We start from the raw sequence: 13,750 nt of genomic DNA on the forward strand, positions 1-13,750 counted from the left end.
CCCTGTTTACTGCAGAGGGGGTTGGACTAGGTGACCTTTGGAGGTCCCTTACAACCCAGACCATTCTATGATTCTATGACTACAGCATTATTGCTGTTGATAAGAGCAAGGTCTACTGCAGTTACCTGTTAGACAGAAGTTATGAAAGATTAGGTTTCTCTTTTATAAGAGAGACACATCTGCCAGTTGGACTTGAGAAGAGGGCAACACTCTACCTTGGCAAATTTACCGGGCCAAAATAGGTATTAACTGTGCTGCTGAAGTTCAAGTGAAAACTGTAATCACTTGGCTGACTGACTTACATCTTCTACATATCAGGTCATAGAATGGTAGGGGTTGAAAGGGACCTCCAGAAATCAGTGAGTCTAAGCCCACCCCCGCCAAAGCAGGATCACCTAGGGCAGGTCACACAGGAACATATCCAGATGGGTCTTGAAATTCTGCAAAGAAGGAGACTCCACAACCCCTCTGGGCAGCCTGTTCCAGTGCTCTGTCGCCCTCAAAGTAAAGAAGTTTTTCCTCATGTTGAGGTGGAACTTGCTGTGTTCCAGTTGGCATCCATTACCTATCACAGGACACCACTGAAAAGAGAATGGCCCCTTCTTGACACCCACCCTTCAGATTCATAAACATTAAGATCTCCTCTCCTCCTTCCCTTCCCCAGACTAAATAGCCCCAGGTCTCTCAGCCTTTCCCCCTCAGACAGATGTTCTAGTCCCTTAATCTCTTAAAACTTCCTACCATAAAAGAGACAAAAAGTTTTACTGGCTGTTTTGACAGGCCATGCATGACTTCATGGGTGTTTCAGATCCATTAGGAAGCCAGAGTTTGAAGAAAACTCCTGAGATGTTTACTGAAACCATGGGAACTCATCCTTCAGGATGGCTGAGTGCTCTTCAGGATGGGCTTGCACATCACAGTGCTCTGCAAAAAGCATCATTTTCTATGGCAATGTCAGAAGCAGTGTGTACCAAAACCACTGAAGCCACACATGAAATCCATGCCACCATTGGGAGTATTTCCCACCCCCCCTAAACAATTCAGGAACATCTTGTGTGCCTCATTAGCTTTTCTGTTATTGTTCAGCAAGCATTTCACACATCACTCTCCTAGTCACTTTTATCACATAGATGCCACCTTTTCCAGACAGTTGCCCCAGGAAACTAGACACACTGAACTCTGTCAGTAGAAAGCAAGATATCATTACAGGGTAGCATTATACCCAGGGACAAAAGCTTTGTTCAGTGATCAAGCTGGTGAATAGCTGGTCACCATAAGGAACACAAACAGGGCTGGCAGAGCCACCAGGATGAATGACAATATATTAATGTCACATGCTCTACCACTATCCTTTTAGTAAGCTATACAATCACCTCTATCACTGGCATTATCTGAATGTTTTACTACTGAATATTTGCATAGGTTGACTTTCAAATTTATAAACGGAGCTCCTTTTTCTTTGGCTCCCTCTTTTTAAGAGGTGAGGAGAAAAAACCCAACCAAACAAGACAAACAAACACAAACCACCAGAAAAACAACAACACCCAAGGGGAAAAAAAAACCACACAAAGTAAACAAAAGCCCAAACCAAACAAAATAAACCCCCAACAAAACAACAGCCCAAAATCAAAACCCCAGCAGCCAAAAAGCATCCCAAACAACCCCTCCAACAAAAAGACAATAAACCCACACACAAAAACCCCAAAACACAACAAAAGAAAAACCCAAAACCACCCAAAAAAACCCACAAATAAACAAAAAAACCCAAACAAAATCATTAATGCAAATCCCCAACCCTCCCTCCACCTCGTGATCCTTACTACCTTGGTTCCTGGTTATAAGCAGTCTGGCTCCAAACTCACCTTGTTGGCCAGCATTTGCTGCTGAGCTTCAATTTGTTGCTGCTGGCGTGATGCCATTTCCTGAAGTTCTGCCAGTGTCATGTCCATCCTTGGAGCACTGACCTGTCAAAGAAAATCCAAAGCAGGCTAAGCCTGGAATTCCTTGGCTAGCATGCAACTCAGAGCTAGTGCAGAGAGCTCTTCAAAAAAAATAGCAACAACAACTGAGTATCCACCAAAATAATCATAGAATCAATAAGGTTGGAAAAGACCTCAAAGATCATCAAGTCCAGCCTGTCACCTAAGACCTCATGACTACTAAACCATGGCACCAAGTGCCATGTCCAGGCCCCTCTTGAACACCTCCAGGGATGGTGACTCCCCCACCTCCCTGGGCAGCCCATTCCAACAGCTAACAACTCTCTCTGTGAAGAACTTTCTCCTCACCTCAAACCTAAACTTCCTCTGGTGCAGTTTGAGACTGTGTCCTCTTGTTCTGGTGCTGGTTGCCTGAGAGAAGAGACCAACCTCCTCCTGGCTACAACCTCCCTTCAGGTAGCTATAGAGAGCAATAAGCTCCAGGCTAAACAACCCCAGCTCCCTTAGCCTCTCTTCATAGGGCTGTGCTCAAGGCCTCTCCCCAGCCTCCTTGCCCTTCTCTGGACACATTCAAGAGTCTCAATGTCCTTCTTAAACTGAGGGGCCCAGAACTGGACACAGTACTCAAGGTGTGGCCTAAGTATATTTCTGTGGTAAATATCAGAGCTGTAAGCTCAAACACATGCACAGCCCCATCCAGCAGCACACATAAGCTGACATCTCTTGAAACATTAATATTTCTAACAAAATCCCAGCAGCACTTTAAAGAGGCATTTCAGAACTCTTTATAATTAAGCTCAGCATGAATCACCTTTGACTGACTGAACCCAGAATCCTTAGCACAGGGCAGGATAGATCTGTGGTCCTAGGCGTATCGTTACAATTCTAAGCACTTCAGCACAAGCTGAAGGAAATGAAGTTAAAATACAGTGGGTGGAAAAAAAACCTCACCACCCTCAAAGGCAGCACTAACATTACATTGGTCACCTGCTCACATCTAGTGCCTCAATCTAGACTGAACCATATCTGTTTCTTCTGAACCAAGAATAAATGACAGTGGATTCAATGCTGAAACACTAACTGGTCTTAATTTGAAATCACAGGGGTTAGAAGGGACCTCTCGAGATCGTTGAGTCCAACTGTCCTGCCATAGCAGGATCACCTAGGGCAGGTCACACAAGAACACATCCAGATGGGTCTTCAAAGTCTCCAGAGAAAGAGACTCCACAACCTCTCTGGGCAGCCTATTCCAGTGCTGTGTCATCCTCACACTAAAGAAGTTTTTCCTCATGTTGAGGTGGAACCTCCTAGTTTCAGTTTGTATTCATTGCTCCTTGTCCTATCACATGACATCGTTAAGAAGAGATTGGGCCCTTCTTGACACCCACCCTTCAGATTCATAAACATTAATTAACATTAGTAAGATCTCCTCTCCTCCTTCCCTTCTCCAGACTAAACAGCCCCAGGTCTCTCAGCCTTTCCTCGTCAGATGTTCCAGCCCCTTAATTATCTTCAAAGCCCTTTTCTAGTATACACCTATCCCTCTTGAACTGGGGAGCCCAGAACTGGACATAGTACTCCAGATGTGGTCTCACCAGGGCAGAATACAGGGGGAAGAGAACTTCCCTTGACCTGCTGGCCATACTCTCCTTAATGCACCCCAGGATACCATTGGCCTTCTTAGCCAGAAGGGCATGTTACTGGAACAATCTGGAACTAAGAGATCTCTGACACAAAACTGAACATGTAAATAATCACTGAACTGAAGAAAAACAAGGGAAAGTTTTCACAGGGAGTGGAAAATGGAAAGCATGCTGAATTCATGTGGGTGACCTCAGAGCAGCAAACACAGATATGGCAACCAGTGGAACTCAAGGGGTATCTACAGAAGTGAAATCAATGGTGATAATTGCTAGAGGCTGTGTGTCTGGTGTAGAGCAGTCACCAGAAACCTCTCCAAAACAGCCTCTTAGGTTCCAGGGTAGGATTTGCACCAGCATCTCAAATGAAGTGAAGCTTCCATTTTCCACTATACTGGTCATTGCATCAAGCACTTACTCCATTCTCTATTCTTCGATCACCAGGCACTTTCACACCATTTCTTTTTAAGGCTGGATCTTGAGACCTTTGTCCAGTACCTAGACAGAAATACACTACAGTCAAAGATGGTAAGGTATTGGGTGCTGTAGCTAGACAGAAATACAGTATAGTCAAAGGTGGTAAGGTATTGGGTGCTGTAGCTAGACAGAAATACAGTATAGTCAAAGGTGGTAAGGTAGCTGGGGATTTTTCTTATCCCTTTAGACACGGCATTCAGCACACAAGGAGACACAGCACAATTATTTTGGTTTAGAAACTTTTTTCCATGCTACAGCTAAGATAAACCTCACTGGTGACACAAGATACTTTACAAAGAGGCTGCTGTTCAATGTCAACATCTATTTTAAGACTGTTTAAAAACAGGAAGCAACCAACAGTATGATATAGCAATGTTTCTCCTACAGTCAGGAGGCCCCTCATAAGCATGTATTACAGATCAATTGTCACAAAACCCTGGGCCCCTCATCAAATGACACACAAATATATGGTTAATTCTCTGAGAGGCATTTGGACCACAATAGCTTAAAACCAGCATCGAGATGTTGTGGTATTCCTTTGCCAAGTGTCTCGCAGAGACTATGAGTAACAATAGTTGCAGGTTAGTCACCTACCATGAAAGGTGCAGCACTGAATACAGATGATTATTTGCACATGAGAGTTGAAAAGCACACCATTTTCTTCCTGACAGTCATTGTGACAGTGAAGATGCTACTGAACTAGAAATCTTACTTTAATGTTTTCAAATTATGTCCAAATTATGCTCAGATGCCAAATACAAGACTCACTCTTTTTCCTGTAAGACACAAGCACTACAGGATGATGTCATCTCTGCTGGCTTCTTTTCCACATGATACCTACTTAAAGGGCATATTACAGCAAGACTTAACTGCAGAGCTCCTAACTATTGCCTTGTTCTTCTTCAGACATATTGCTTAGCAATGCTGTGGACAAGGAAATGCCAGTAATGCATTATGGACTTTAAAAATGACATTCTGACAACTAGACTGCACTGTAAGATCTTCAGTAGGTAGAGATAGCACAGGTTTAACTCTTCATGTACTCATTCTATTGTCACTACACATTTCAAATCTCAAGATACATTATTTAGCTATTTTAAAATATGCTGGGTACAGTATCACTTAACATAAATACAGCATTTCCAGTAACAATGAAGATTACCAGGGATGAAAACAGAAGAGGAAGAAGAAGACTGAGTTAAATTCTTAAGGATCCTATTGAGAAGATAATACAGAGTGCACAGGGAAACAAAAACAAAACTTGAAAAGGAAAAATTCTTTTTCTTTCTAGGTGATTACAAAGCATAGACATCATATGCTCAGGAGAACTTGACTAGGCAGCCCATTTAATGCTATTCCTGAGACTAATACTGATGTGTAGATTGAGGGAGAAACATCAAAGAACTATCTTTTGCCAAGCATGCTGAGTTTATCACCCTGGTAAAGTGTTGTTCAAATGAAACACCTTAAGTTCAAATAATAATAAATTACATTGCTGTACAACAGTTTGGTTACTTGATTGAAAACAAGAGACTACAATAGATCTCTAGATATTTAGCTGTAGCTTAAGTATCTATCAAAGAAGGGGCTGGGTTGGAAGGGACCTTAAGGAGCACCTAGTCCCAAACTCCTGCCATGGGCAAGGACACCTTCCACTAGACCAGGTTGCTCAAGGCCCTCTCCAGCCTAGCCTTGAACACTTCCAGGAAGGGGGCACCCACAACCTCTCTGGAAAACCTGTTCCAGTGTCTCACCACCCTCACTGTAAGGGATTTCTTCCCAAGAATTTAGCACCGGATGTGCTTGGATCAAGAAAATGTGCAGAGGAATTTAATGTCCCCAGCTCTGGGCAAGGGAAGATGAACCATTAACTAAAGCGAATGATTTTCCTGTTACTAGCCTTCTCTAGTCATAACAAAGCAATGCTCAGGCCAAAAAGGGCTGCAACACCATAGAGCCTACAGACATTAATAAATAACTTACACAAGCTGTCTGCTTAACCTTGAGGAATGAAATGAAACTTGAGACAAACAAACCAGCCGAGATCAACCCCTACCTGCTTCCCGGCAGGGAGAGCGCTCGTGCCGAAGGAAGAAGCGAACTTCGCCTCTCTGCATCCCGAAGCGCTGCAAGATATCCAGCATCCGCTCGTTGTCGGCAATGGGGCGTTCTGAAAAGGGAAAAAGCCAGGTGACTCCTAGCTTGGCCATGCTCCTGTGGTAGTTTTAGGGTGGGCCTTGAGAATTTTCCACAGATCCTGAACAGAAAGTAGTAGAATCACAATCACAGTATTTCAGGGGCTGGAAGGGACCTCAAAAGCTCATCCAGTCCAACCCCCCTGCCAGAGCAGGATCACCTACACCAGACCACACAGGAACACATCCAGGCAAGAGTATCTCCAGAGAGGGAGACTCCACAACTCCCCTGGGCAGCCTGTTCCAGTGCCTGATCACTCTCAGGAAAGAAGTTTTTCCTCATATCCAATCTAAACCTCCCCTGGCACAACTTAATCCCATTCGTTCTCATCCTATCACTAGTTACTTGGGAGAAGAGACTAGCATCAGCCTCACTACAACCTCCTTGCAGGGAGTTGTAGAGGGCAGTAAGATGTTCCATCAGCCTCCTCTTCTCCTGAGTAAACATTCCCAGCTCCCTCAGCTGATCTTCATAGAACACAACCTCCAAACCTCTCACCAGCCTCTCTGTTCTTCTCTGGACACCCCCCAGGACCCCAGTGTCTTTCTTATACCGTGGCACTCGGGGAAAAAGACCAGACAGTGAAAAGCAATTCCAGGAAGAATTTGCTATTCTTTTCAGAAAGGTAAGATGATGTTTCTTAAAAAGCTACATGCACAAGAGTCATTCAATTTCTTTTCCTGCTTTTGTTCCCAAGTTCAAGAGTCAGTCACATCTCCAGTTTTTAAGCCTTATCAGTTGTCTTTTGATACTACAAAAATCCAGTGAAAGTCTGTATCTGCTGCTTTCATTTACTATTGCTCCTTCCTTTCTCTACTACCACTCTTCCAAATCTCACACACTTCATAGCTGAGCAATTCCCAGACAAGGTTTGGTTAAAATTGCTAACTGGCCTTTAAACCTTTACTTTAAAGCAATTACTTCTGATGTTCGAGACCTCTTACCATACATTTTTTATGCCTATGTCAAAAATGATGGTAAATGTGTGGTCAATGTATTACAGTAGTCAACTTCACACAGTCAGGATCCTGTCACAGGTGATGACAACATCTGAGACTCCTGATCAAGTTAGATCTGTTCACTCTGGGTGCCAGGCAAACAGAATGTATTGTTGCTGGCCTGAGAACTAAGGTAGGCAGACAAATACTGAAATTAAACACTGCCACTTCTGCACCCATTTTATTCTTCCCCACGTGGCTTTTGTTGGATGCTTCCTTTCTTTATTTAAGCAAAGGATAGTGGGGGGAGGAGAAAAGAAAGAAATGAGAGATTAATTAATTAAGTTCATTCACATTCAAAGGAGAGTCTTCTAAATTCACTATCTTAATACAGAATAACCACTTGAGAAGAAAAAATGTTGGTGTTCAGTACAAATGTTTTCAGTTTCCTAAGAAGAGGAGCTACTAACATATGTTTTCAGCATGTAAAAAGCCCTTTTTTAACATAAAAGTGTTTCTTTAAATGAAAATGCTGCAGCTGTGCTCAAGCAATCTAGGAAGGAAAATTTCTGGAGTCACTGTCAAAAGAGATTAGCTTTACAGAATAAGCAAGTAGGTCACTGTTACAGAAAAAGCAGTCTCTTGGCGGTTACTTGTCTAGACAGCTAAAAAACACTCCTCATCTGCTAAACCTTAATTCAAGAGAAAGAAAAAGAAAAAAACAACATAGCAAAACCAAAAACCCAACAGGATCCCTGACAGATTTCCAGCATAAAGAATATACAGCAGGCTTATGAGAGATTTCTAGCAGCTGGGCAACACTCCAACTGAAACTCTATAATCAAGGGAGATGGCCTTTGCACAAGGATTCTGTCAATACCACTCAGTGACTTCAAAAGGAAGGTCAGAGAGATTTTCAAATACCAAACAAAACCACATTTGGAAAGCTCAAGAAGAAAGGACAAACAATTTGGCTTTATGTTTTCTTTTCCATCTGCCTCAAAGAAAGAAAGAAATTATGATCTTGAAGGTCTCTTCCAACCTGGTTTATTCTATTCTAATTCTATAATCATTTTTTCCCCCCCCACATGCACACCCCCTTTGACTTCTTTCTACAGGGGCCAAGGTAGTCACCTAACTGAATTCTGGCAATAATAGATCAAGAAAGTTTGTCCTGACACTCATCAAATTTCAAGCTAAACTGAGAGGACAGGGCAAGTAGTAAACTTGCCCCCTTCAGGGAGCTGAGTGCCTCAAGCACGCTTGCAGCAATCATTCAAAGTACGCTTAATAAGGTCTGACAACAGAAGCTAAAATTCCTGAGCAAGTGTCAGAAAGAGAGACACAAGTGATCTAAGAAGGATTTCAGTAATTGAAGTCTGAGAAGTCGTTTTCCAGAATAAATCTTTTGTTTCTGCCCCAGAAAGTTGGATGCTGTGAGCCATGTTTGTTTTAAAACAAAGTTGAGTTTGTTCAGTCTAAAACACAAACAAAACAGAAGCCATGACCTATCATGCCAAAAATAAGATAGGGAACTTTGCTGACATCTAAAATGAGATAAGGTAAAAGCTGAAAGTATTTCCCCCCTTCCCCAAAACAACTTAAGAAATCCAAAATACATAAAAATGTCTCACAAATGGTTGCTGCAGGATGTTATACAAATGCTTAAGAAAATACCTACCTTATGTGCAACAACTACATGATGTGAGACTGAGGCGGTTTTTGTTACCAAGTTGAAACCTGGAACTGTTTCCAATCTTGCACAACAGGACAGGATCAGTGAAGGGAACAAGAATGGCCAAGGTTTCCACTGTATGAATGGATTTCTTATGTTGCTGTTACAGTGCAGCTGTGCAAGTAACATTTAAGTATCTCTTCCTGTGCTATCTTATGACATCTTTGCAAAGACAAATGTCAGGAAGTTCTCTACTCCATTTTATGGTTTTGTATCCAGATTATTTCCTTATCTCTCCTTGAATACCAGGGAGGCTGACAACGTGGTTTTACAAATAAACCTGCACATATTTTATGATGCCACTCACACAAAAGGTCACTTCTCAACAAGACCATTTGAACACTAAGTAGTGGCAGATTTCACTTGCCTCTTGGTATAGGTGCTCTCCCTCCCTTGACCTCAGGACAACCTCACTGTCCTTTCTAGCATATTCTACATCAAAACCTTAGAAGACAAACAATACAGGTTCAGGAAACACCAGGAGAGGATCTGTCTACTCCAGGGCTCCATCTTTGGTAACAACAGGAGAACCCCATCCCTCATCATCACAACCTGTGCCCTTCAATAGGGTGTGGGATTAAGGCTAACTGTAAATTCAGGAGTTTCACATAAACCTTGATTTTACTGGTTTTTCACTCTAGACTTTGATACTTTAAACAAAGCTGGACACTTCCCATGTTGTATTGACAGTTTTCTTTTGCTCTCACTTATAAAGAGAAGATGCCTTTTCTAAGGCAAAGAAAAATAAAATTAAACCACAATTTGATGCCTTTTTTTTTAGTTAAGCTTAGAAATATCTGAGACATGACACCTCTGTCAGAAGGGACTAAAAAACAAGAGACAACTCTGGTATCTCACACTACTAAACAAACACCTGGCTCAAAGACTGCTTTGAACAGGTGTGAGCCTGAGCCAACAACAGAGGAAGACAGGAACATAAACTCTTATCTGATTCTTCCATAACATTGTTGGAGCATCCCCCCCAAAAAGATGGATCCAATAGTACTATTTTTTTGTGAATTAAAATCCTGTCTGTGATTCAGCTGGATAACTGCCAGAGTCCCATGGAGACAGGAAACAGCCTAGAGTCCTTTACTACAAAAAAGCCATGAAAAGTTAGCCACCCTTCAGCTTTTGGTTTGCTTGTTTACATCTTCTCCAGTTCCAATGAAGCACTGTAAGATGGAAGTTCAAATCCTCCTTAATACAGCTAGCAGCAAGAATGCAGTAAAAGTAAAAAGCCACAACCAAACAGATGTAAAAAGCAAACAAGCCCAAACCCTTCCATGGGCTTAGAAAGACACAGGACAGTCAAAAGTAACTTTTTTATGTTATTCCTCACACCTACTACATACTTTCTTCAGAGCACTTCACATAGGGTAACTCCTATGACTTCTGGCAACACTCCTTCCCTTCCCAACTCAATTACTATGTTTAAAAACAACAAAGCTGTCAATAGAAAAAGGAAGATTCCCTTTGTCTGCAAGTGAAAACAGCTATGGGGTCAAAGAACTACTGAGACAATGCTTCAAATACCCCACTGGGATCCCACTGTGGGGAGAAGGAAGAAAAAGCAACTCCCTGAAACCCTTCAGAGGTGGCTGCATTCATGCAAGAACACTTGCATGTTTGATTCTCCTTTTGCTTTTAACTCATTTTTGTATATGTGAGCCTTGCTGTAGATTCATCACTGTGCAGCAGGTCTGATAAAGAGATTAATACAACTGTAAGGCAGAAACCCTTTAGGACAGGACACCAAGTCTGTCAGGTCTCCATATGCTACCTTATTACATGCAGTGAACATGGAGTAATTCAAAGTGCAAGCCCAACCTACCTGAGCCACACCACACTTCAGCCAGGTGGCACTCACTCTCACCAGGCTCCTTGCACAGCTCTACCACATCTCTGCAGGTCGTTTCAGGGGTGACTGGCACCTCAGTGAAGTGCTGCTCATTGTTGCTGAGGTACACTGTCAGAAACATCTGGAAAAGACAAAGGCAACACATGGTTACTCTTCAGCACAAAGCCAGGCTGCACATCAGACTCATTATTTCCAACACAACCATGCATTATCAGCACACAGAATTACAAAACAAACCCATCATTTCTTTGTAAGGTATAAGTAAGTGAGACACTACAGAAGGAATTCCCTGCTCAACTAAATTACATTGGTGGCTTTTAAATCTTGACCTACAGCTCACTCCTTTCCCTCTTACAGTGGTGTGTCAGAACTCCTCCCACCTTACTATACACATACACAGAACTCGTTTGACACAGCTGGAAAAGCAGTCCTCTGGAGTTCAGAAATGTTCTTTGTAGTGGAGAGAGGTTACAGCAAAAAAAAAGACTGAAGCTAACTACATAGGCAGTTTACTTGAAACATAATTTGTATTTCCATAGCACATTTCATCAGAAGGTTTCTTACAAAACCAAGTCAACTTGGCCTTAGCCTCAACCTGAATACAAGCTCCCCCCTAAACACTATTCACAGACTGCATTGAGTTGAAAGGAACCCTCAAAGGTCATCTTGGCCAACCTTCCTGCAGTGAGCAGGGACACCTCCAACTAGATCAGGCTGCCCAGCGACACATTGAGTCTGATCTTAAGGTCTCCAGGGACAGGGCTTCAACTACATGCCTGAGCAACCTATTCCAATATTTTACCACTCTCATTGTGAAGAGCTTCCTCCTCATGTCCAACCCAAATCTACACTGCTCCACTCTCAAACCATTGCCTTTTATCCCATTGCTATAAGCCCTTCTAAACAGTCCCTCCCCAGACTTCCTGCAGGTTCCCTTCAGATACTGAAATCTAGCTATAAGGCCTCCCCAGAGGCGTCTCTTCTTCAGGCTGAACAGCCCCAACTTTCCCAGCCTGTCTTCACTGGAGATGTGCTCCAGCCCACTGATCATCTTTGTGGCCCTCCTCTAGACCTGCTCCAGCTAGTTCATGTCTCTCATGTTGGGGACCCCATAGTTGGACACAATACTCCAGGTAAGGTCTCACCAGAGCAGAGCAGCAGAATTACCTCTGCTGGCCACATTTCCTCTGATACAGCCTAGGATGCTGTTGGCCTTTTGGGCTTCAAGTGCACATTGTTGTCTCATGTCCAGCTTCTCATCCACCAGTGCCCCCAAGTCCTTTTTTGCAGGGCTGCTCTCAATGTCGTCATGCCCCAGCCTGTATTGATACTGAGGATTGCCCCAGCCTAGGCACACAACCTTGCACTTTGCCTTGTTGAACTTCATGAGATTCTCCTCAGCCCACCTCTCCAGCCTGTCAGCTTGCTGCACCCTTAGTCTCAGCCTGAACAAAAGGTCCCCCTTAAATACCATTCACAGGGAAGCAAAGATATTTTACTTGGCTGCCTCTTCACAACTCCAAAAGGATCCCTGATCTTTAGTTATTACTATGTCTAAACATCCCACACAGCTAGATACTATTCTTGCTCATGTCTTTCCTGCCACAGCTAAAAAATGAGCATTTTAAAAATGAGCTGCCTTATTTGACAGAAAATGTTGATGGTTACTGCCTCTGAACACCACCTCGCTCCATGCTATTAATATTAAACTGCTATCAAAGTTTAGCTGCTAGCTAAAAATTTATGTTAATTCTCTTCTGAGACCTGTTCCCAACTTCTATATCAAATGGTTGCTAGTCCCACGACTTCCAGCAACACAAAAATCAGTCAAATGCCTTCAGAAAGCAATTAACTCCACTAAGCATTTCAAGCCATAGAAACCTTATCATAGGCTACACAGTTCAGGGTTTTTTCATACATCTGGAAAAGCTGTTTTGCAGGTTAAGACACAAATCCTTGCCTGTCCTCATTTTTATAGGGTAAAAGGGTTATACATCCTTATGATTCAATGGTCAGAGAGAGTCCAAATCAAACTAGGCAAAAGACAACTATAAATACCTTTCTGAGTTAAAAATGATAACAGTACCACAAACAGCATTTCTGTGACTGTGTGTGAACACTCTGGAACATGTAGTTTTGATGACACTGCAAAGTGAAATTCAGCCTTATCTCACTCAGTTTTAGGATCCCCCTGTGTTAGGGATTCTCCCACAAGAGAGCTGTCCATATGCACAAGCCTGACATCTCCAAAGCCTTTTTCACCCCTACAGGAGAAGCTATGCATTCTTTGAGAGACAAAAAATGCTTCACTCTTGGTCCACAGTGTTTTATTCTACAGGATTGGTTGTAAGGATTTGTCCCACTTGTGACAGTATAAACACCTGAGAATAATATTTCAGGCCCTGGCACTGCAGCAGAAGCATGGAGAATTTCTGATTTATGGTTTTGCCTAGCTTCCCAAGACAGCCATTTCTGATTAACTGCTGAAGACCTTCTACAAATATTCAGAGCTTTTTTTTTTTTTAGGGGAAGAAAAAAAAAAGAGAGAGAGAGAAATCAAAACCAATTGCCTGTAATCCTTAGGAAAATGTTTAGAGCCCCCAACTTTGTGACATTATGGAAGGAACAAACAGAAAAGGAAGCTTGGAGCTTGCACAGAGAGGAATTAGGTGAGAATGGAGAAAATACAAAGGCAGCAACAAAATTCCAGTTACTGACTGATGGAAATCAGTGGATCCCGTGGAGGACAGGCAGACAGATGGAGTGGGACACCCAGTGCTTGAGGATTTTAGCTCAAATCAAGGCTGCTGCTCACTCCACAGTTCTGCCCTAGGAGGGGAGCATCCTGCCTGCCAGCCAGGGTCACAGCTGCTTGCCCATGGGTGGCAGGGAATTTATTTTAATGCTGCTCCCTCTTCAGCATGCTGTGTGTGGCCCAGAGCTGGGTGGCAGGCAGTCAGGTA

General features: G+C 42.8%; 1 protein-coding gene across 1 annotated transcript in view; it reads right to left on the reverse strand.

The window, feature by feature from the left end:
- Positions 1-13,750, reverse strand: part of TP53BP2 (tumor protein p53 binding protein 2) — a 58,903-nt gene that overhangs the window by 24,196 nt on the left and 20,957 nt on the right. Inside the window, exons 2-5 of the mRNA XM_054170347.1 lie at positions 10,761-10,908; positions 6,114-6,227; positions 3,999-4,078; positions 1,863-1,964 (exon numbers count right to left, since the gene is read on the reverse strand). Coding sequence (XP_054026322.1) covers positions 1,863-1,964; positions 3,999-4,078; positions 6,114-6,227; positions 10,761-10,908 — 444 coding nt within the window. The remainder of the gene's footprint in view (positions 1-1,862; positions 1,965-3,998; positions 4,079-6,113; positions 6,228-10,760; positions 10,909-13,750) is intronic.

The sequence above is a fragment of the Dryobates pubescens genome, chromosome 2, assembly GCF_014839835.1.
Source record: "Dryobates pubescens isolate bDryPub1 chromosome 2, bDryPub1.pri, whole genome shotgun sequence".
Lineage (NCBI taxonomy): Eukaryota > Metazoa > Chordata > Aves > Piciformes > Picidae > Dryobates > Dryobates pubescens.